Here is a 22935-nt window from a genome sequence, read left to right as displayed (position 1 = left end):
ATCTGCCATTACTAGTAAAAAAAAAAAAAAAAAAAAAAAATTAAAATTGCCACAAAAATGCCATAAATCTTTCCCATAGTTTTTAGACACTATAGCTTTTGCCCAAACCAATCAATATACGCTTGTGATTTCTTATATCAAAAATATGTAGAAGAATATATATTGGCCTAAACTGATGAAGAAATGTGTTTTTTTTTTTAATTTTGGGGGTATTATAGCAAAAAGTAAAAAATATTGTTTTTTTTTCAAAAGTGTTGCTATTTTTTTGTTTATAGCACAAAAAATAAAACCCGCAGAGGTGATCAGATACCACCAAAAGAAAGCTCTATTTGTGGGAAAAAAGGACGCAAGTTTAGTTTGGGTACAACATTGCATGACCGTACAATTGTCAGTTAAAGTGAAGCAGTGCTAAATTGTAAAAAGTGCTCTGCTCAGGAAGGAGGTAAATTCTTCTGGGGCTGAAGTGGTTAGAAAAAAACTGTGGTGTTAATTTACTAAAGGCAAACAGACTCACTTTGCAAGGGATGTTTCCTTTAGCTTAGTGAATGTGGTAAAAATGGATTTTGCAAAGAACAAAACAGTATTTTTTCTTGCACATGATTGGATGACAGAAGCCTGCACAGATTCCCTACATTCATTAAGCTAAGGTAAAATGCTCTTGCAAAGTGAACAGCTTATTTGCCTTTAGTAAATCAACCCTCACAAGCAATTGCTATGATTTTTTCTAATATAATATTGTGCTCACATTTTTTCATTTCAGTGCTTTTTTACAGTTACTTCCTGTCTATATTCTTGTACTCCAGTGATGGCCATACGTTATTTCTTGAGGCAGGTTTCCATATGATGACAAAAGAGGACCCTGCCAGTGTAATGTGTATTGAAATGGCTATTTGTGGTCTCCATCAGAAGCTTGTTCAACAGACTGAAAATGTAAGAGCACAACTGGGAGTCAAAATGTTGCCCCCCCTATAACAGGAAGCATCTGAACAAACATCTTCATGACTGGATCACCAGGTATTATTTCATATAAGTTGTAGTTTAAAAATATTGAAAATGACTTTTGAAATTTTATTAAAACATATGAGATTTTAGTGAATGGATTCACATATAACAAGCAGGAGGAACCTGGACTGCTGTACTCCATGCAACTGCAACTCCTGCTATTCCTGTACACTTGGAAACTACCCATGATCTCTATTGTTCACAGAGGTCACTACAATTATCAAAAAATATATTTTTGTGTCCAATTACAACTAATATCATTTATTTTTGTTTTGGACCAGAGTTGAAATTGTAGGTTAGTCTACCATTGTGTTCTCTCACCATAGACTTTCAGGAGAATGGTAGCTTCATTGTCACCAGCTTTATTTTCAGCAATACAGATATACTCAGCTTCATCATCTTTTTCCACGCGATGAATAGTCATTTCTGACATGTCTTCATTGAAGGTATATTTATCACCAACTTCTTCTATCAGTTCTCCTCTCCTGCAGCACACAAATAAATAATGTTGTATCATTTATACTTAAGAAATTAATGAGATGCTTTTAATTCTATTACCAAAAATTTACATTTACAAAGTTGACACTAATTTTGATGATTCATTATGTAGGCAGTGGTAAAACAGTGGGAGTTTAAAAGTTGATTCAATTCTTCTGGTATGTTCCAGCACCAATATTTAGCCATTCGGTAAACAGTACAAGTTCTAAACACCTGGAATGAATGGGACACAAGTTGTGATCCTGGTACTGAAAGCTTCCATAGATCTTCTTTGTACGTGATGAATTTCAGTAGTCACTACATTGCTCCAGAATTTGCAGTAAATCCCTGAGATACTTCCCTTAAAGCTGTGTCTTTTCCAGTGTACATTATTATAATGTCATCATCCAGTTGCAACAAAAATGTCTTTGTACTAGTTGGCCTTGGTAACTTCTTGCAAGCTGTCTGGAAAAGTAAAGCATTCTTCAGACATTTTTCAGCTGAAGAAAACAAAAAATACTTGGTGCACTCCTTACAGTGTCAACCTCTATGGGTGCTGTAGCAACAAACCAATGGATGGAACCATTGTAATTACAAACTTCACCAGAACTCCCACATTGCTCAATCGGAGCTTCTGTTCAACCACCAAAAGATAATTCCTCCGTTGGATACTCTGATTTCAAAAAATTTTCCTCCATATAAATCCACATGTTCAGCCTTTTAGGATTATACATATTACGCTGAGTAGATGCTGTCTACTGGGCCTGTTATTATAGTTCCTCTTCATAGATGAATGTGTCTTTCATAAATAGGAATAAAGCAACGTGGCTGTAGTGTCTGCAAGTTAGTAATCCATCCTGGGTACATGAGCAGGAGAGCTTACATACAGAAAATAGTATCACTCAGAGAGAGCTGTCAGTGGGCTTTCTGAAGGTAATTTCTCATTTTGATGAATGGGGCTCCATCTTTTGTATTTACCTGTTTGACTGTAGCAATTTAAAGAGATTAATATAAATGTGAATAAAAGAAACTCATCACTTACTTTGTCCAGCTTATTTCAGGTTCAGGAAAGCCATCAGCTAAACAGCCCAAAGTAACAGACTCTCCCAAGTTGGCTGTGGCGTTTATTGTCAGTTGTTTGGCTTCCACTGTAGGAGGAACTGTAGTGAAAAATAACAAAAAGAAGTTATATTATACTGAAGAAATGTGTGATATATGTTCTCCCAGTCCTGTAATAAAAAAAACTGGAAAAAAAAAATAATTACCCAATCACATTAATTGGAAATTACATTTTTTTTTTTGGGGGGGGGGGGGGGGGGGGTAATTGTGTAGGAAGCAATACTTTATATTTTTTTATTCCAGTTTTAGAACAAATTTATTTTTATTTTTAGGAGCACAATTATAAAGCAGTGAATGCAACTTTCATGGACACTCACTGGTGGTGAATTAGTTACTACCATTTAAAACATCTGGAACGTTTACCTGCAGTGAATGTCTGGTGAATGTCAAATTTACTTCTATATAAATGTTCCACTAGGTTACAAAATGCTTATGTAGCAATTATATACCATATGTTACTCTTTTTTGCAATAAAGTGAAGTTAATTTTTAAAAGTGGATTTAATATTTTATTACTAGAAACAGAATCTCCACCTGTAATTAACATATATTATAAGTGGGATGATTGATACATCTAATTATTATATCTGGAGATGCCAGTTCCAGTAAGCTTCTTGGCAGTCATGTTATTCTATTCTGATGGAAAATAACACAACTGCTGTTGAAGAGACAAGAAGGAACTTTGTTTTTCTATCTGCGTTGTGAGAATAAATTGACAGCTGTCTTAGAATGCTTTTATTTTGTCTAGTTCTGGAGCAACACTAACAGATTTAAAATTAAAAAAAGGATGGAACTGATCAAGCTTAAAGAATAGGGTCACTTGCAAAACACTTTAGTTATTTTTGATATATCCAGCCAAATCAAGCTTCTTTGCAGAAATAATACATTTTAGTTGTTCTTCATCGTAAAATCCTTCAGAAGCTAAACATTTACCATCAAGGGTCCTATAAGTTAATTTTTTTTTACTTTTTCTGTTATCTGCAAATAAATGCATCAGGCGCTGGGCTGTGTATGCTAAACATTATGTCAAACGCAGCATTCATCTATCCCAAGCTTATGAGGCTAGCTTATAACTTGCAGGCAGAAATTCAGTGGAAGAAAGGATAGTTTAAATTGCAGCTTTCCTGAGAAAAATATGGGAACTGCCACTGTTGACCTCCGTATGAAGATTTTAATTGCCAAGCTGTTTTGCTGACCAACTTTACCTGAGTTACAAACCTGGAACAAAAATGCAAATCAAGAAAGTGAGAACTCCTTAACCACATAGTTGTTGTGGTTCAGTGGCTCAAACTACTGAAGCCAGAGACAAAGAGCATGTGCAAAATGTGGAGTCAGCTATGGTCACCTCCATGTTTCTCAGAGAAAAGGTGAGTCTATTAGCTTCATTTATTTTTGAACATGCTTTCTAATACTGAAGAAGAGTAAAAAGAAAGGCAACCTATCACCTTTCGGTTGCTAGGCAGTTTTCTCTGACCATGATGGATGTTTTTTCTTTTTTTCTTTTTCTTATTGGCCAATTAATTATATTGGATACAGATGAACTGATGACTCACCTGTTACTAAGGTTTACCCATTGGTTGGAGGGGGTATATATACCTGGCGCTTGTCACTTGGCTCCTATCCCCGAGGAAGTCACGCGACCAGTGACGCAACGCATCGGGTGGAGCCTTGTGACATCATTTCCAGTGGCGTTTTACGGAAGTGCGGTGAGGAGACGAGTGTCATTTACTGCGATTTTTATTCTTACTTGATGTAAGCAGCTTCTTTTACTTAAATTTACTTTTTATTAAAAATAATGCTATATGGCTGTTCTTTGTTTCCTTTGAGCACCATTTATTCCTTATCTGATGAGCCTTGTTTGACCTTTGGGTAATTTTTGGAGGTGAGCAGCCAATTCATAAATATAACAGTCGATATTTGGACTGATGTGTTGTCTGTTTTTTCTTCTATCAAGTTATCCCTATGAGATTTTTACCTTTATATGAACTAACACCTACCATTGGGCTTTTAGTTGGACTTTTATTCAATTTTATCTATTTGTATGTTTTGGATACTTATCATGTTCATTCTTTAAGTATATTCATTTCTTCTCTTTAAACTGTAATATATATATATATATATATATATATATATATATATATATATATATATATATATATATATATATATATATATATATATATATTTTGTTTAAAACAGTAACATATATGATAACTGATGAGCAAATAATCAATACTGGAGAAGATAAAACAAAGACTCATAATAATTGAAGAAGTTATCTTTATGTACATGTTTTATGTAAATTTTTCATTCTTATATACTTGTTCACACAGATTTTTATTTATGTATTAAAATCAATGTAATGTAATAAATGCATTACATAGTGAAAAGAATCTGTATATTATATATTTTCCACTGAGCTAAGACTCCTTTTTTAACAACTGTTGTTATACTGTATCTGCCGGACATGGAGGAAATTGCTTTTAATAAGTAGCATCGTGGGAAGGATCAGTAAAGCACAACCATTGTGTAACACTGCAAAACAGGAAGCAGACCTGGAGTATGTAGCAAGAAATAGGTCAGTTCCCATATGCATAAAAAAATGATAATCAATACACTGCAACACTTTTTTTTATTATTAACTAGAGTGATCTTTGGTTTAGAACATGTTAACACTGGAACATTATTTATTTTTTAATTTTTTCATTACTCACAAAAATGCTCAATTCATTTACGCTGCATATTTTCGATCCTATATATCTAAATTATTTGGTATAAAGGATATCCTATATACTCATATATTATATGTTTATTAATCAGGCAATGAACAAGAAGAAGCTGCAATGAAGGATTACTAGTATAACCTCACCATTCACTATGACTTGGATATCCTTGAAGTTGATCTCTCCACGTGCTAGGATCCGTCCTTCACATCGATAAGTTCCTTCATCTGTCTTTTTAATGCCCCGGATTTGCAGGTAATTGTTGGACAGCATAACAAATCGTACTGTTGGAGTGGTGAACACAGTGAGGAACAAGTGTGCCAAGTGCAGAGGATAAGACAGTGTGATGGATTGTTAAGATCAATAAGGATAGCAAATGAGAGAAAGCTTTGCTGACCCTACTTTCCGCTCACATTCCTGTCCTCGTAATAGGTGAATGTGTATTACTAGTCATGTAGAGACAGACATTAATGAAAACTTTTTAAAAAAAACTCTTAATTCCCATAAGATTAATTGTGATGATGTACACACATGCACGGATAAACAAACATCAAAGAAGAAACCTTAATGTGTTTCACACAAAAAGTGCATTTCCATGCATCCTCGCAATAAATCCTACGGTCAGCAAGACAAAAAGGAATAAAGTAGCTTAACTTTACTGGAATTTTGTTGAGCATAACAGGACTAGGCAAGGTCTAAAAGCCTATGATCTTTAAAGTGTGGGGTATGTAGGGACATCTCCCTTGTGGCAGCAGAGTTTCTGTGTCCATATATCAATACAAACTCTGTTAGAGGTTGTACCCAGTTTGCCATTAAAAGTTCTTCTGCTGCTTTGCCCATTGTGTATCCAACTAAGTCCATGACCCCTTTCACACGGGCACTTCTGTGGAACGGATTCCGCTTGCTCAGCGTAGGATCGCTCCGCTGATCCCCGCTGAGTAGGCGGATGACAGGTCCTGTCTGCTCCGATGTGCAGAGCGGACACGGTCCCACTCGCTCTTCTCTTTTGGTAAATCGGATGAAAACTGACTGCCTGTTCACTTTCATCCAATCCTATCCATTTCGCCAGATGGATGGAAAATAGAACAACCATCTGTCTGGATTTTGCGGGTAGAATTGGATTGGATGGCGGCGGGTGTCAATGGACATGTCACTGCTGACATCTGCCGCTCCATGGGGGAGACTGGAGGGACCGGCTGAAAAAATAACAGGTGGACCTGATCGGACAGCCAGTGTGAAAGGGGCCTAAGGGGCTTGTTGCACCATTTATAAGATATGTGTTTTTAAATAGCTTTTTTAACGTGGGAGTCCTTGTTTTAGACATCTGTGTAATAATGATGAATTCTATTTCATCCTTAATTGTTTTATTTCATGAATATTAACTGTGTACATGTACTGTATGTGTGTACTTATCTATGCACATATTTGTACACACATACACACACATACATATATACAATACATGTATGTTACCCATGATTTTCAATGATTGTTAGACTTATATTTATGCCAGTCATGTTTACATTTATATCATATTGTGTTTTGTTGTAGCCCTGATGAATGGGGAGTTTTTTGTGATCCCTGAAGCACGTTGTTTTTTTAATGCAAACCAATAAATGAATGTAGACTTTTTTATCCTTTGGTCTGATGCTCCTTCCATTGGCACAAATTTTCTTTTTTTAGTACCCACTGGAAGGTAGCCCTGACTGTTGTGAGCAGCCTAACCTTAGCCAGTGAGCTCTAAGAATGTTTTTAGCCTCTCACTACTTTGTATTAACCACTTGCCAACCGCAATACGTATATATACGTTTCTGTTTGCAAGTGGTTTACTGGGGTTATGGCTGAAGCTATCAGCCATAAACCTGGTATCTTTTTTTTCAGCCGGCATCTGGCCTTTTCATTAAAAAGAGATGTGAGTATCTCATTAGCCACTGCATCGCTTTCTGAAATGGCGGGAGTGCAGCTGGGTGATCACACAGGCAGTGAGAGACTAGATCATCTCTGATTGCCTCTATGGCCTTGGAGGACCGGAGCGACGTCATCACTTCCAATCCAGGGTGGAAGGAAACAATTTTTGTTTCTTTTTTTAAAGCAAATTTTTTTTTTTTGCTTTTCGTTTGAAAGGTAAATGAGAGATTTGGGGTCTTTTTGACCTTAGATCTCGACATAAAAAGGACTTGTATCCTTGTAATAGGAATAAAACGCATGTGTAAATGGTATTCGCACCACACATGTGAGGTATTGCTGCGAACATTAGAGCGAGATCATTCATTCTAGCACTAGACCTCCTCTGTAACTCTAAACAGGTAACCTGTAAAGGTGCTTAAAGCATCTCCAATGGAGATTTTTAAGTACCATAGTTTGTTACACATAGTTTGTCGCATGAGCGTGCGCAATTTTAAAGCGTGACATGTTAGGTATCTATTTACTCAACATAACATCATTTTTCAAATTATAAAAATTGGGGTATATATTGTGGTTTGTTTCTTTTAATTAATTAAAATGTATTTTTTCCAAAAAAAATATTGCGTTTGAAAAACTGCTGCGCAAATACCATGCAACATAAAAAATTGCAACGATTGCCATTTTATTCTCTAAGGTCTCTACTAAAAAAATATATATAATGTTTGGGGGTTATAAGTAATTTTCTAGCAAAAAATACTTATTTAAAATTGTAAACAAAATGTGCCATAGAAGGCTTAGTCTTGAAGTGGTCAAATCATATCAAAGTTCCAGCACCTCTTGGATGTTTTTTTTTTTTTTTCCACTTTGAACTCCAGGGTATTTTTCTGTTAAAAAATACATATTACTCAAGAGGATATATGTACTGTATACAGTACATTATGTAGGAGAACAGTGATTCCTTCCAAAACTGCTCATCAGCTCTAAGCCCACCCCAGCTGTACGTAAGTCCTACACTCTCCTCTCTATAACATCTATTTTTGTAGGTGTAAACACACTACATTATTACATTGTTTCTCCAGCATCTGAAAGAGTTGTGCAGCGTACACACGGCCTGGCTTCCCGACAAAAAAAGTCCAATGGGAGCTTTTGGTCGGACATTCCGACCGTGTGTATGCCCCATTGGACTATTTCTGCCGGCATTTCCGACGGACTCAGATATAGAACATGTTCTAAATCTTTCCGTCAGAAATGCCAACGGAGTTTAGCCAATTGGCAAGTCCGCTCGTGTGTAGGTGGCATTACTGGTGAGTATTCATGTGAACCTCATCTTTGATGGACCTAGCAGGTGCAGCCTAACACATCATATAAGTCACATACGTGCTACAGATCAATCCAGCATATACAAAAAGCCTTACTCACCATCTTTCTTAAAAGCCACATCTCTGCTTTTGTGTTTCCAGATGATAATGGATGGCATAGAACTTGACACATCACAAATGATAACAGCATCCGTTCCCTCAGTAAACTCTTGTGGGGTGGGTGCATTCTTGAATGTCAATTTCTCTGTAAAAAATACAGATCATGTAAAAGATCATCACAGAGGTTTTAACTAAGAATAATGAGGCTTGTAAAATAAAGACATGACCAAATTTAATTTTAGAGGGAAGCTATCACTCTTGATGCAATAAAGTTTATTAAAGCTGAACGCCAGGCATATATAAGTGCAGGTATAAATTATTGCAAACTATGGAATTTATTTTTAAATGCAAATAGTGTAAGCACCTAATTTTGGCTTGATATTAACCCCTTGTACTACCCTGTACAGCAGTACTCAAAATAGGTGGGAGGGGTAAGAATTTTGCGCAAATAGTGTCTGCTTCATGCAAGGGTCATATTGATTGAACAGAGGGATGGGATCATTAAATCTGCTGCTTTTCCTTCACTGTCCAATCACACCTGGGGGTCACAGGGGTGGCATGGCTTATTTGCTTAACTAGAATTGAGAAAAGTGAGGTCACCAATCTGGATGCATTGCATTTTCAGTGTAGCCAGGTCCTGGGCTACAGCAATATGCAGAAGGAGACATTGCTTTTGGACACCCAGGGGCAGCGTAGCACAGCCCACATCACAGCACCTACACAGCTGCCACAGGGAGACTGAAGCATATACTCACCCTCCGCTTCCCACTGCTGATGACCAGAGGCCTTCTTTGAGAGAGCCCCCCTTCTACAGCGAGAAGTCACCGCAGCATCCTAGTGACTGGTAAAAGGGCTATTCGCCCATTGCTGATACTGCTAGTAGGGACTGAGCCATAGAGAGCAGGACACCAAGTGTACCCAATCCATATTGCACCCATACTGCACTCTAGATCACACTTATTCCAAACCTGGACTGAGCCTATACCAACCGTTTACTACATTATATAAAACCTTTAACACATCTGAGCCATATTTACATTGCAGCTATGTTGAAATTGTATTGTACCTATACTGCATGCAGGTTAACTTGGACTGTCATTAAGTGTCCCAACGCTCTTAAAGGACCCCAACGATAGCTGGCAGAAGAACGTCTTAAAGGGCTGCCCTTCACGTAATAATTATTCTGCAAGGCCCCTTTGTTCCCCTGCCCACTCTGATACAATCCTCCTTTTCTTTTGGACAGTGCATAACCAGTCAGTCTAGGACTAGCATTGTTGCCACAAATGCGCTCTGGCAGCATAGTTCTAGCTCTCAGTAGATTAAACTTTATTACTACTAACTTGAGGTGACCCTGCTACTGTTTATGCTGATTTTGACACCAAATGTCATCTTATGCCTAGTCCTTATTGTTAATCACTTTGTATGCTATATTGTGTTATTACTATTGTTAATCCACTTTATTCTTGCCTAGTTACCAGCCATAATGGGTGGCAATATATTAAGTTTGCCTTTACTACCTGGCTTGGTGCCTATTTTCTTTGATATAGAACTACTACTAGGCACTAAGTATTACTTTCAGTGATTTCCTGTGATATTATATATTTGTACACTCAACCTAGTGTGTTGGGGGGTGAGGTTTTTTTGAAAAGGTCAAGACAAGGAGCAGAGGACCCATCCTAATTAACAGCTCCTACGGGGGTAGAGCTACATCGATATGTATGTGTTCTGTGTTACTGTGACGTGAGGTCATGCAGCTACAGTGCTGAGCAGGACTATACAGAGCTGGTTTTAACTGATTATCTTGTAAGTGTTTTTTAATTTGGGCATTTTAATAAATGTAGCAAATTGAGAGCATTATGTATCCTCTATTTATTGTTGTATGAATGTGGAGCCATATCCTATCAGGAATACCGAGTAATAACGCTGGTGTTGAGGAAGGAGAAAAGCAGTGGGGTAGTATATATGAGAGATCTTTCTTGCGATTCCCCCTGGGAGGCTACTGATTGGAAAATGGATACAGAGCAGCTGGTCGGATGTGGAAGAGATGAGACCATAGCTGAAAGAAAGAAAGGAATTGTTTTGAGTCTTTCTGACTCATGTATGAGGTCAGCAGGTATAACGGCCAGTGAAGGTGTGCACATGAGGTGTGTGAGAAGTCACAATAATTGAGAAGTCACAATAATTCAACGCAGAAAAGTTTCAGCATATAAACTTTAATTGAACGCATTATTATATAGATTTATTTATTTATTTATTTGAATATAATTTGATATCACTGGATATTTCACATGATAGATTAATAACGCTGCATTTATATTTTTAATTTTATTTTACACAGGGTGATATATTTCAAGCATTTCATTCTTTTAATTTTGATGATTAAGGCTTACAGCTAGTGAAAACACAAAATTCTGTATCTCAGAAAATTTGAACATTACAGAAGACCAATTAAAATAATAATAATAATAATAATAATAGTAATAATTTTGATACAGAAATGTTGGCTTACTGAAAATATTGTCCATTTACAGTATAGTATACACTCAATACTTGGTTCAGGCTCCTCTTGCATGAATTACTGCATCAATGCGGCGTGGCAAGGAGGCGATCAGCCTGTAGCACTGCTGGGGTGTTGTGGAAGCTCAGGTTGCTTTGATAGTGGCCTTCAGCACCTCTGCATTGTTAGGTCTGGTGTCTCTCATCTGCCTCTTGACAATACCACACAGATCCTCTATGGGGTTTAAGTCAGACAAGTTTGCTGGCCAATCAAGCACAGTGATATCATGATCATAAAACCAGGTAGTGTGGGCAGGTGCCAAGTCCTGTTGGATAATAAAATTAGCATCTCCATAAAGCTGGTCAGCAGACGGAAGCATGAAGTGCTAGTAGAGGGCTATGCTGACTTTGGACTTGATAAAACACAGCGGACCAACACCAGCAGATGACATGGCTCCCCAAATCATCACAAACTTGCATTTTATTTGGAAATCAAGGTCGCACAGTCCGGGGAGGCGCAGGATCCAAGTTGCATTAGAGGTCCAGTGTGAAGTTTCCACAGTCAGTGATGATTTGGGGAGCCATGTTATCTGCTGGTGTTGGTCCACTGTGTTTTATAAAGTCCAAAGTCAGCAAAGCCCTCCACCAGGAAATTATAGAGCACGTCATGCTTCCCTCTGCTGACCAGCTTTATGGACTTGGCACCTGCCCACACTGCCAAAAGTAACAATACCTGGTTTAATGATCTGTGCTTGATTGGCCAGCAAACTCGCCTGACCTAAACCCCATAAAGGATCTGTGGGGTATTGTCAAGAGGAAGATGAGAGACACCAGACCCAACAATGCAGATGAGCTGAAGGCCGCTATCAAAGCAACCTGGGCTTCCATAACACCTCAGCAGTGCTACAGGCATATCGCCTCCATGCCACGTTGCATTGATGCAGTAATTCATGCAAAAGGAGCCCCGACCAAGTATTGATTGCACCCTATACTGTACATGGACGTATTTTTCAGTAAGTCAACATTTCTGTATTAAAAATTCTTTTTTTTATTGGTCTTATGTAATATTCTAGTTTTCTGAGATACTGAATTTTGGATTTTTACTAGCTGTAAGCCATAATCATCAAAATTAAAAGAAAGAAATGTTTGAAATATATCTATATAAAATACGTGAATTTCAATTTTTGAATTGAATTACTGAAATAAATTAACTTTTTGATGATATTCTAATTTTATGAGATGTACCTTTATATGATAAAAGAAGGCACACCTAGGCACATCCACCTGCCTAGGTTTGTCAGTATTTGCTGTCTATTAGCTGGTGCTGAACCATCACATTTATAGAAGCCATATCCTTTCTCAGCAGCAGATGCAAGGGGTGAAACTTGGCATATGTGCATGAGAAAAATAAACAGAGCAGTGAATGTCTGGTGAAAGTACATTGCAATGATTGAGTGGGACACCTCCTCCATACTAATCAATGGAGAAATGCTGAAAACAAAAAAATAGCAATTCCCCCTTCTGAAAATGGCGAATGCACAAAAGAGAGCGGGGTATAAACCTTTCTATAGAAACATAATAGGACTGTAAAGCTGAGCTTTAAAATACAGTAAGTGCTCAGAACGCGTTTTCCTATCAATGTGATGATAACATGACTCATGCCGCGTACACACGAGCGGAATTTCCAACAGAAAAAGTCTGATGGGAACTTTTCATTGTATATTCAGACCGTGTGTATTCCCCATCGGACTTCTTCTGTCGAAAATTCAGACGGACTTAGACAGAGAACATGTTCTACATTTTTCCGACAGAACAAATTACTATTGGAAAAAACGCTCGTCTGTATGCTGTTCCGACAAGTACGAGACAGAAGCTATTGGCTACTGGCTATTGAACTTCTGTTTTCTAGTCCCATCGTACATGTTGTACGTCACCGCGTTCTGGACGGTCGGAATTTGGTGTGACCGTGTGTATGCAAGACAGCTTGAGCGGAATTCCATCGTAAAAACCTTTAGAGTTTATTCCGACGGCAAAACCGGTCGTGTGTACAGGGCATCAGTCTGCCAAATGAGGGGTGTATCTAGTGAGTAAATGCACTTTTTAGTTAAAGAAATAGATTCCAGAAGCGAATAGTCAGTGAATGATTAGTGAATATGCTACTATGAAATGCACCAGAATATGTTCTGGAGGTTCTAAATTGTTTAAACTAAAAATACAGCAAGATAAATATTAGTGAAAAGATTTTACATTCTTATAATAGTGACTAACAGATCGGTCTGAGTAATTATTTGAAGAGCTTACGATAAATCTGAAGTTTAACAGTGCTTTCTCCTCTTCCTTCTGGACCGGTAGCGATACATTTGTAGGTCCCGGCATCTTGAATGCTGGCATTGTATATAGTAAGAGTGGATGAATAGTCATCACTTTTTATTACTGAGATCTGCTGTTGGTTGTTCAGTCTTTCTCCAGAAGGTGATTCCCAGTAGATTTCAGAAGCCTCACCAGTTACTAAGATACAGAACAAGAAAAAGATACAAGGAAAAAACAGTTAGCTGTCTTATTGATATAGTGAATACAAGTTAACTGTAATTTATTGCACAGAGATTCCACGTCAATGTTAAAACAAGAAATAGCAACAGAATGGAATGTTACATTTTGGCCAAGTTAAACTAGAACCAAGGGTTTAAGAAGGAAAGAGAATCAGTGTAAATCTTAAAAAAAACACCTTTGATATAGGAATGCTATAATGTAGGCATGTCCAAAGTCCGGCCTCTGTTCCGGTTTAATATGGCCCCACTGGTAATTTGGATATATATATTTTGTGGCCCCCAACGAATCCCTGAGCGCCGTGCGCTACAAAAGATATATACTGTGTTTATCTGCATATAACGGGCACTTTTTCACCCTGAAAATTGGGTGAAAATCAAGTGTGCACGTTATACGCCGATTGTTCAATTCTGGTTGCCTCAGAAGGGACAGGGAGGGGGTGGGATGAGTGCCGACAGATTACATACAGGAGAATCTCCTGTTTACTCGGTGGCCTCTGTAATAGGAAGTCCCCTCTCCTGGGCTGGCATTGGATGATTGTCCTGTCTATCATAGAAGGCAGTGCTTTGTAAAGCCGCCGAGTAAACAGGAGAGTCTCCAGTATGTAATCTGTTGGGGCTTGTCCCGGCCCCTCCCTGTCCCCTGTGAGGCTGCAGATGGGCATGTATCAATCTGCACTGATGGCAATGGTGAGGCTGCATTCGTGTCAATGGTGAGGCTACATTCATGGCACTTGTGAGGCTGCAGATGGGCACTGATTAGACTGCATTGATGGGCACTGGCCCTTATTTTGCTTCACAGTTTTTTATTTAAGATGTATGTTTTTTCCTGAAACTTCCCTTTTAAAGTGAAGGTGCGTGTTATACGCCTACGCCGATAAATATGGTATATCCAAATAACATGCCCAAGCTCATCCTTAGTCCTGAGTGGCTCTCTAAGATTCCTTGGGGGCCACAAAAGATATATATATATATATATATATATATATATATATATATATATATATATCCAAATAACACGCCCATCCTTAGTCTCCTCACCACACACAGCCACAAAGGCAAGAGAGTTATTGTTGGGCAGTTTATTAATTTGCATCTTTGAAAAGAAATTGGACATCCCTGCTATAATGCTTTAATTAATATAATAGGTATTTCTGACATTCTCTGTGCAGGCAGATCTAGCTGCTGGTGGGGTAGGTTTGTGAAAGAATTTTCAATTAACAGGTCCATATATTGTTTTTTCCATTTTGAAACCTCTCCACTGGGATGGGGGTTAAAATTACCAAATACAATTTAAGAAAAATAGCAATCCTTCCCTGGATAGAATCTCAGACATGATACATACATTATAAGTTCAAGTTATTAAAAAATTAAAAAATTAAAATACAACTGTACCTGTAATAAAGAGTGTAAATATATCCACCTGCCCACACTGTTGAACTCAGGAATGAGTTGAACTGTTCTGGAACTGACACTTCCAAAAATGAGTCAATTTCTTGCGCTTCTCACTGCACTCAGTGGCCCCTCCAGCAGCACCCTCTGTCATTACAGGACATAGTAGAGATGCCACTGCGCACAGCTGGGGACAATGAGATTGACACTCCTGGAGGTACCTGAGAAGACTTCAGTCTGAGCTTTCTCTTCATCAATCTGGTGATTGGTGGTACAGGGAGCAGGATGGGTAGGCATTTACTCTCCTCTTTACAGGTACATGACTCAGTTACGTCTTATCTCGTGGACTGAATCCATTTTGAAGAAACGTACCTTGACATAAGAAGAATTTAGATTCCTCCAGGGCTATTTCTCCTTGATCAGGAACTATTGTAACTTCTAGGGCTGCTGAAATAGAAATCATAAAAAAATTAGTTTTCATAAACCTTTTTTAGAAACCTCATCAAAATATTAGGGATTTATTGCATAAAATTAAAATATACATAATATAAAATATACATAACATAATATAAAATATGCACTTTTGACTCATCTCAGATACATAATGCTGGGTTCAGACTATTGTGATGCATCAATGTGAGCATGTCACGGAAGCCCATTCTGCCTAACCTACTAAAAAGGTGCATGAACAATAGTGCCTAATGCCCCGTACACACGAGCGGAATGTCCGACAGAAAAAGTCCGACGGGAGCTTTTCATCATATATTCTGATCGTGTGTATGCCTCATCAGACTTTTTACGAGAAAAATTCTGACAAACCTAGAAAGAGAACATGTACTAGATATTTCCGATGGAACCAATTCCTATCGGGAAAACCGTTCGTCTGTATGCTGTTCCGACGTACCAAAAACGACGCATGCTCTGAAGCAAGTACGAGATGGAAGCTATTGGCCAGGGGCTATTTAACTTCCTTTTTCTAGTCCCTTCGTACGTGTTGTACGTGACCACGTTCTTGACGGTCGGACTTTGGTGTGATCGTGTGTATGCAAGACAGTTTCATCAGAATTCCGTCGGAACTCCGTCGGAAAAACCTTCACAGTTTATTCCGACGGGAAAACCGGTCATGTGTACAGGGCATTAGAATGCTTTGTGGTATGTTGCAATGCCCAAGCAATGGCAAGATGCATTGGCGTGCTATAAAGAATGAATGGAACCATGATGCATCAACAAACAGAACACTTATTGTGCATTGCAGTATTGTGCACACTAATGCTTGTGCTGTCTGAGCGCAGCCTTAAACTAGGTAAACATGGACAGTTTTCTTTCAATCAGTGGGTTGAATGACAAAAAAGACCTGACAGATGCCTACATCCACACAAGTGCTGGGGATGTGGGAATTGTGCTATTGTATTCTGACAGCGGGGACCCCCCTCCCCCCCAATCAGAATGCATTAATCAGCACCACAGCCATTGGCCATTAGCCAGTCTAATGGGCTAACTGTTGAATAGAGAGGTATACACAAACATTGAAATACTGCCAGTTCCCGCTGACAAATTTCGAAGCTGAGGTGATTTTAATCTTACTTTTGTACTTACTGGAAGTCATGTCATTAGGCTACAGCTATACATTAGGCTAGATCTAGGAAAAAGACTTATAGTATTTTAATTGTGCTTCCAATACTGCTTCTGAATAATTGCTAGGAGTAGCAATTAATCATTCTCATATTTTCCATATTCATGTTCATGGGAGAAGCATTTACATCTATGTCTATAGACAACAAACAATTTTCCTAAAGGCACTAATGATGCCTCTTAGCTATAAAGTAAACATGGTATAAACCTGGATAATTCAAGCTGAGCATGTGATGAAATAATGTCTAAAGCAGGATAAGGTCTGCATATTAGAGTGATCAATAGATCCAGACATATGGGCCGATATCTACCAAAACATTTTCAGGCACTTTTATTTTTGGCTAATTATTTAGTTAGAAGAGTTACTTTAGATATACAAATAATCTGTTGTGTACAATGGTCGGGTTGTACGTAATTTAGATAAATGGCCAAAAATCTCCTTAGACATAAAATAAATATGAACAGAATTCAAACTGGAAAACTAAAAAAGACCTTTGTGAGCCTCATAAATGTATTTTTAGGTTAATTACTTATTTAGAAGATATTATTTAGATGAACAGATAATCTATTGTGTACAATGTATGCATAGCAGTACATCTGATTTTTCTTGTTAGCAGAAAGGGAAAATATACATAATAAATGTAATAACAATAAAATGAGTATTTTAGGAGAACATTTAACCAAACTCAGCATAATATGACAGTTTTGTCAAAACAGACAGTTTATTCTATGTAAAGCTAAATTCTAGCTATGATTTTTATTGAATAGTTACGCTGGTCTAGCGTGGATTAATTTATATATGCATTTCTCACACCTGATCGATCTTTGTGGAAACTGCAAATCACTGTAGCAGTCAATTATTACAATGGGAGCAGCAATTTTCCAGGGCCTGTGCTGAGTGGCTTCCCTCCTGCATAGGTAGGAGGTAGCTGCTCACTTAGCATTGCAAACATTCACAGAACTCCTAATATGACTAAAAGACATTCTCTGATTGCAAAAGGTTAGAGAGGCAGGGTGATGTGGTGACATCATGATCTCCTCCTCATCCAATCAGAGAATGCCTTGTATTTATGGAAAAAAATAGAAGGTGTTCTATGATTGGTGGCAATAATGAGCGAAAGGGAAGACACTCAAAACAGCACCTGGAAGCTTTTGTGTGGATCACTCAGAAATGAAATATGCTTATTTTCATTGGTCCAAGTTGGAACAATTTAACTATGCAATTAAAATCATATCTAGAGTTCAGCTTTAAAAATATAAAATTCCATGCTGTAAAATGTATCTGGCTGAAAGAGGATTCGTGCAATGAGTGACATTCATTCTGCAGCATATCATCTATGAAATATAAGACAAGTAGCAGATGGCTTTCCCAATAACAAAGTCAGAGGTTTAGTCAGAAAAAGAATCTTTGCCATATCAGATTATCCAAATCTTACTCAAAAGGACCAGACAACAAGGTATTTGTCCACATTATGATTACTATTTCAGAATATTATATGATACAATACTTGGTAAAGTATAATTAAACCAAACAAACTTCTTTTACTTGGCGTTTTTGGTCTAGTAAATATTCAGCTGAAAATGTTTTCTTATACCTGTCCAGGAATTTCAAAATAATACCTTTTGACATTGCCAGAAATCTTGTTAGCTGATGACATACAGTGCCTCTGCTGCACTGTTCTAATCTCTCAGTGGACTACAGAACAGCCCCCTATATTACAGAGAGAGGGAGCTTTTTGGGATTTAGACACATTAATATTAAAGATCCAAAGCTTAACATGACACTAAACTCACATTTATAAAATAAAATACTGTAAATAAAATAAGTCTAAATCTACGTAGAATGTACCTCCTAACTCTCTCTCCCTTTGTTTCATCTCTCAAATGCAAGCTTTTTTTGTTGCTGTTCTCAGCCTTCCTGGTCCAGGATGACTACATTTATTCCCATGCATGCCTTGCATTAGTGGACATTGCCACCCTTTCCTGCTCATCCTCCGAGATGGACTACACATGTATGTGCAGACATATTCACCTCTATGAGAATTGCAAAACACAGAGAGCAGAACATGTGACCAGAAATAACGGCACTGCTCACTCTACCCCAGTAGCATCAACATGCATCAGTGGAGGATCGATTGAATAGTCCAATTGTGGAGTGGAGGATCCATCAGTGAAGGATCAATTGTGTAGATGTGTAGTCCAGTGCATGGAGGCTATGGAAGGGGATTTTTCTAATACAGCTAGTAAAAAGCCCAACCTGAGTAGATCATATTCTAGACCTAGTACTGACAAATGAGGATCAGTTGTCTGATGCTGAGTCAGTAGAAAATGTGGGTTCTAGTGATTACCAATGTCTTTGGTTTGATATTAAAGCAAGAACTGAAAATCATAAACAGTAGTAGTATAATGACAGCAGTTGATATTATTTTGGTACTCTTAGGCCCCATTCACACCTGAGCTTTTTGTAGCTTGAAGCTACAAAATGCTGGAGGGGAAAAAATCAATTATTCTCTATGAAGATGGTTCACATCTCCACTCCAAAATGACTGAAGACAGAAGCTCCAAAACGCCTGAAGCTCAAACAAGTTCTGGAACTTTTTTGTTAGGCAGATTTGGGTGTTTTTCTGCTTTTGGGCATTTTTCTTTACATTGGTGACCTTTTGACCTGTACAAAATTGCGGCAAAATTGCAGCAAAAACACGATAGAAATGCGGCAAAAAATAGCGGTAAAATTGCGCGACTTTCTGCCTGAAAATGCTACGTTCAGGTGTAAATGGGGCCTTAAACCCTACTATCCTCAAGGCAACTAGATTTGATGTCAGGCAAATTAGTAGTAACAAATGGAAGAAAAAACAATATGGTTCACTAAAGAAGTAAGCAGGATAAAGGAGAAAAAAAATCAGCATATAGGAGATTCAAGGAAAAAGAAAGTGTAGTTGATAAAGAAGTGTATAAAAATAGGGGGGGCAAACACATTATCAGTGCTTTTAAAGCACAGAAAGAGAAGGAACTGGCTAAATATAATAAGAAAGGAGACAGAACCTTTTTAAGTACATCAGGTATGGAGGGAAAAATACAATGGGATCACTAAAATTAACACTGGGCACAACATTTATGTTGCGGGGAACCCAGATGTAGAAAACAGTTCCAAATAATGATCTAATAAAAAAAAAGTTGTACAAGCTACAAGAGGGGTTACCATGATTTCCCTACGTAGATCTTTAGTTAGACCTCATTTAGAATATTGTGTCCAGTACTGGAGACCTGCCTTACAAAAAGTTATTGAGAACATAGAACAAGTCCGGAGATAGGCAACAAAAATGGTGAAGAGTCTGAGGGATAACACGTATCGGGAGAGACTTCAGGAACTTAATATATACAGTCTGGAGGAAAGAAGGGAAAGGGGGACATGACTGAAACCTTTACATACATCAAGGGGGTGAACAAGGTTCAGAAGGGCACTGTTTTCAACATTAAGCCAATATCAAGAACACAGGGGCATCCTTTCAAGCTAGCAGAAGGAAAGTTCAAAACTAATTTTAGAAAGTATTATTTTACTGATAGAGTAGTTGATGCTTGGAATAGAAGCAGAGGTAGTGCATCACTCAACAATAAGTGGATTCACACATGCTTGGAACAAACATAAATCTATACTCAGACAAAACAAAGTAAAAAAAAATTATAAAAAAAAAAAATGGAGCAGACTCGACGGACCACTTGAACTATTTCCTGCCATCAATCTTCTATGTTTCTATGATAGGGAGCATGCATAGGACAAAAAAAAAGAAAAAAGAAAAGAAACCTGAACACAATGGTAAGAAACTTAACAAAAATATTTTATTAACCACTTCACCTACGGAAGGTTTACCCCCTTCCTGACCAGGCCATTTTTTGCGACACGGCACTGCGTTGATTTAACTGACAATTGCGCGGTCGTGTGACACTGTACCCAAATAAAATATATGTCCTTTTTTTCCCACAAATAGAGCTTTCTTTTGGTGGTATTTGATCACCTCTGCGTTTTTTATTTTTTTGCGCTAGAAACAAAGAACGACCAACGATTTTGGAAAAAAAAAACAATATTTTTTTACTTTCTTCTTTAAAACACATCGAATACATTATTTTAGAAATAAAATTTCTTCATCAATTTAGGCCAATATGTATTCTGCTACATATTTTTGGTAAAAAAAATCCCAAAAAGCATTATTTTTTTTTTTGAAAAGTTATTCTACAAACTATGGGATATTTTTATTTTTATTTTTTACTAGTAATGATGGCAATCATCGACTTATAGCAGGACACTTTTGACACTTTTTTGTGGACCGCTGACATCTAATACAGTGATCATTGCTAAAAATATGCATTGTCACTGTACTAATGACACTGGCAGGAAAGGGGTTAATATCAGGGACAATCAAAGGGTTAAAGGTGTGTCTAGCTAGTGTTTCACTGTAGTGGGGGAGGCGCTTTTACTACTGGAAGACATAGTGTTTGTGCTTCACAGAAACACAGGATCCATGTCTTCTGTACTCACAGAATGACAGTCTGCCTTGTTTACATAGGTAGACAGGCATTTTGTCAGTGTAGCAAAAGACGGTCGAGTCCCGGTGGACATCGGGTCTGTGGGACCTGGTGATCAGCTCCCGCTGTGTAAAAGCACAGCGGGAGGGAGCCAACGGTGGCGAGTGCTCACGCCCAAAACCCAGAAGTGCAGAATCACATATATATACTGCCCTGTAGCAGTAAATGCACTATGGGTAGTCGGGAAGTGTTTGACGAATAAGGACAAGGAACAGAACATTGCAACAGAATCAGACAGGTAATGAACAAAAATGTCCAGTACACAGCCAATAATGTAGAAATTACAAATGAAAAGAAGAATTGAGTTTAGTTTATCTTTAAAAGAAAAGATATCTAAATTTTCAACACTTTTAACCGACTATCATTTCCAAAACTAACCAAATGGATCAAGGCACCTGTCTGGTAGATTTTACAATCAAAAACCAGCATAGGCCAGAATAATGATTTATGGCCAAGAAGGTAAAGCTAGGGTCATTAACATGGGGATTGTACTGATGGACTGTATGAGATGTTTAAGAAGACAATGAGTCACTCAATAAACTCATAATACAAATATCAATCTAGAGAAGAATGAGGTCTTCAGCTTTCTAATTCTTAACCCAGGTTATTTACAGTAGGACTAGTACAAAATTGGCTTCTTGCTGGAATCCTACTTGTGCATAGTAGTCATCTTGGCTTGGCCCATATTATCCTTTAAGATAAAAACCTTATTAAAATGACTTAAATAAGTTATTTCAGAGAGTGAAAAGGTTTAAAAAAACTATTATAGTGACTTGATGATATTATATCATATTGCAAACATTTAATCCTCTAACACTCTTGTGTGCCTGATAAACAGCAGCATTGTCATCAGAGGTCAGATTGTACCTAATTTAGGTAAATGGTCAAAAATCTACTTAGACATAAAATAAATAAGAACAAAAAGCAAATTAGAAACCTAGAAACATTTAAATCACTAATGAAAAGTAATTCTGTAGAAATTACTCCAAGCTGGGTCACCTTTGTGAGCCTCATACTGTAGATGTCTACCTAGAAAAAAACTCACAGTACTTAAGCAGCAAATTTTGTTAACAGCAATGTGCCTGTGCTAAATCGTGAAATTATTGCGAGAACTAGAGTGAACAGCCCCTTTATTCCCTACCTATTTGTTGCTGAAAGTCATCGTGTTTAGGCAGCATACAGGGTTCAGGCTTAGGCAAAGGAGTGAGGAAATTGAAAAATAAGTACAACTAAAGGCTCCTATATGATAATCTAAACAAGTACCAAATCAATTTACTAAGTGCAAGCCTCATAAGGTAAACAAAAAAAAGTATTTTACCATTGCTGACTGAGCCAAATCCTCCTTCATTTGTGTCTCATGCACTCCCCTCACAGGCACTGCAGCTCACAGTGGGGGGGTTTCATCAGGAGAGGCAGTACTGTCAACCCAGAAAGCAATGGCCAAGTGTTGATTGACTTGGCAAGCTTGTGAATCAAAAGTGACAATGCTGACAGCCACTCCCCCTTTAACATTTTGTCATCCCAATGTAGTGCTAACAGGCACAGTCTACAAAAGAATAGCAAATCTGCTCTGAATTCAGGAGTAGTGCCGCATCATTGTCACACCATCGCAGGAAGATGCATTAGATGGACTTCACTGGCAGGA

General features: G+C 37.8%; 1 protein-coding gene across 10 annotated transcripts in view; it reads right to left on the bottom strand.

The window, feature by feature from the left end:
• The window catches only part of NCAM1 (neural cell adhesion molecule 1), a 488278-nt gene that overhangs the window by 152874 nt on the left and 312469 nt on the right, over positions 1-22935 (bottom strand). For 9 of the 10 annotated variants that reach the window (XM_073603079.1, XM_073603081.1, XM_073603082.1 and 6 more), the window contains exons 2-7: positions 15450-15524; positions 13441-13647; positions 8645-8788; positions 5467-5604; positions 2522-2639; positions 1324-1487 (exon numbers count right to left, since the gene is read on the bottom strand). In XM_073603079.1, coding sequence (XP_073459180.1) covers positions 1324-1487; positions 2522-2639; positions 5467-5604; positions 8645-8788; positions 13441-13647; positions 15450-15524 — 846 coding nt within the window. The remainder of the gene's footprint in view (positions 1-1323; positions 1488-2521; positions 2640-5466; positions 5605-8644; positions 8789-13440; positions 13648-15449; positions 15525-22935) is intronic. The other variant, XM_073603080.1, reaches the window with a different exon arrangement.

Source organism: Aquarana catesbeiana, linkage group LG10 (assembly GCF_042186555.1).
Source record: "Aquarana catesbeiana isolate 2022-GZ linkage group LG10, ASM4218655v1, whole genome shotgun sequence".
NCBI classification, from domain to species: Eukaryota; Metazoa; Chordata; class Amphibia; order Anura; family Ranidae; genus Aquarana; species Aquarana catesbeiana.
This window is presented reverse-complemented; position numbering and strand designations above follow the sequence as displayed.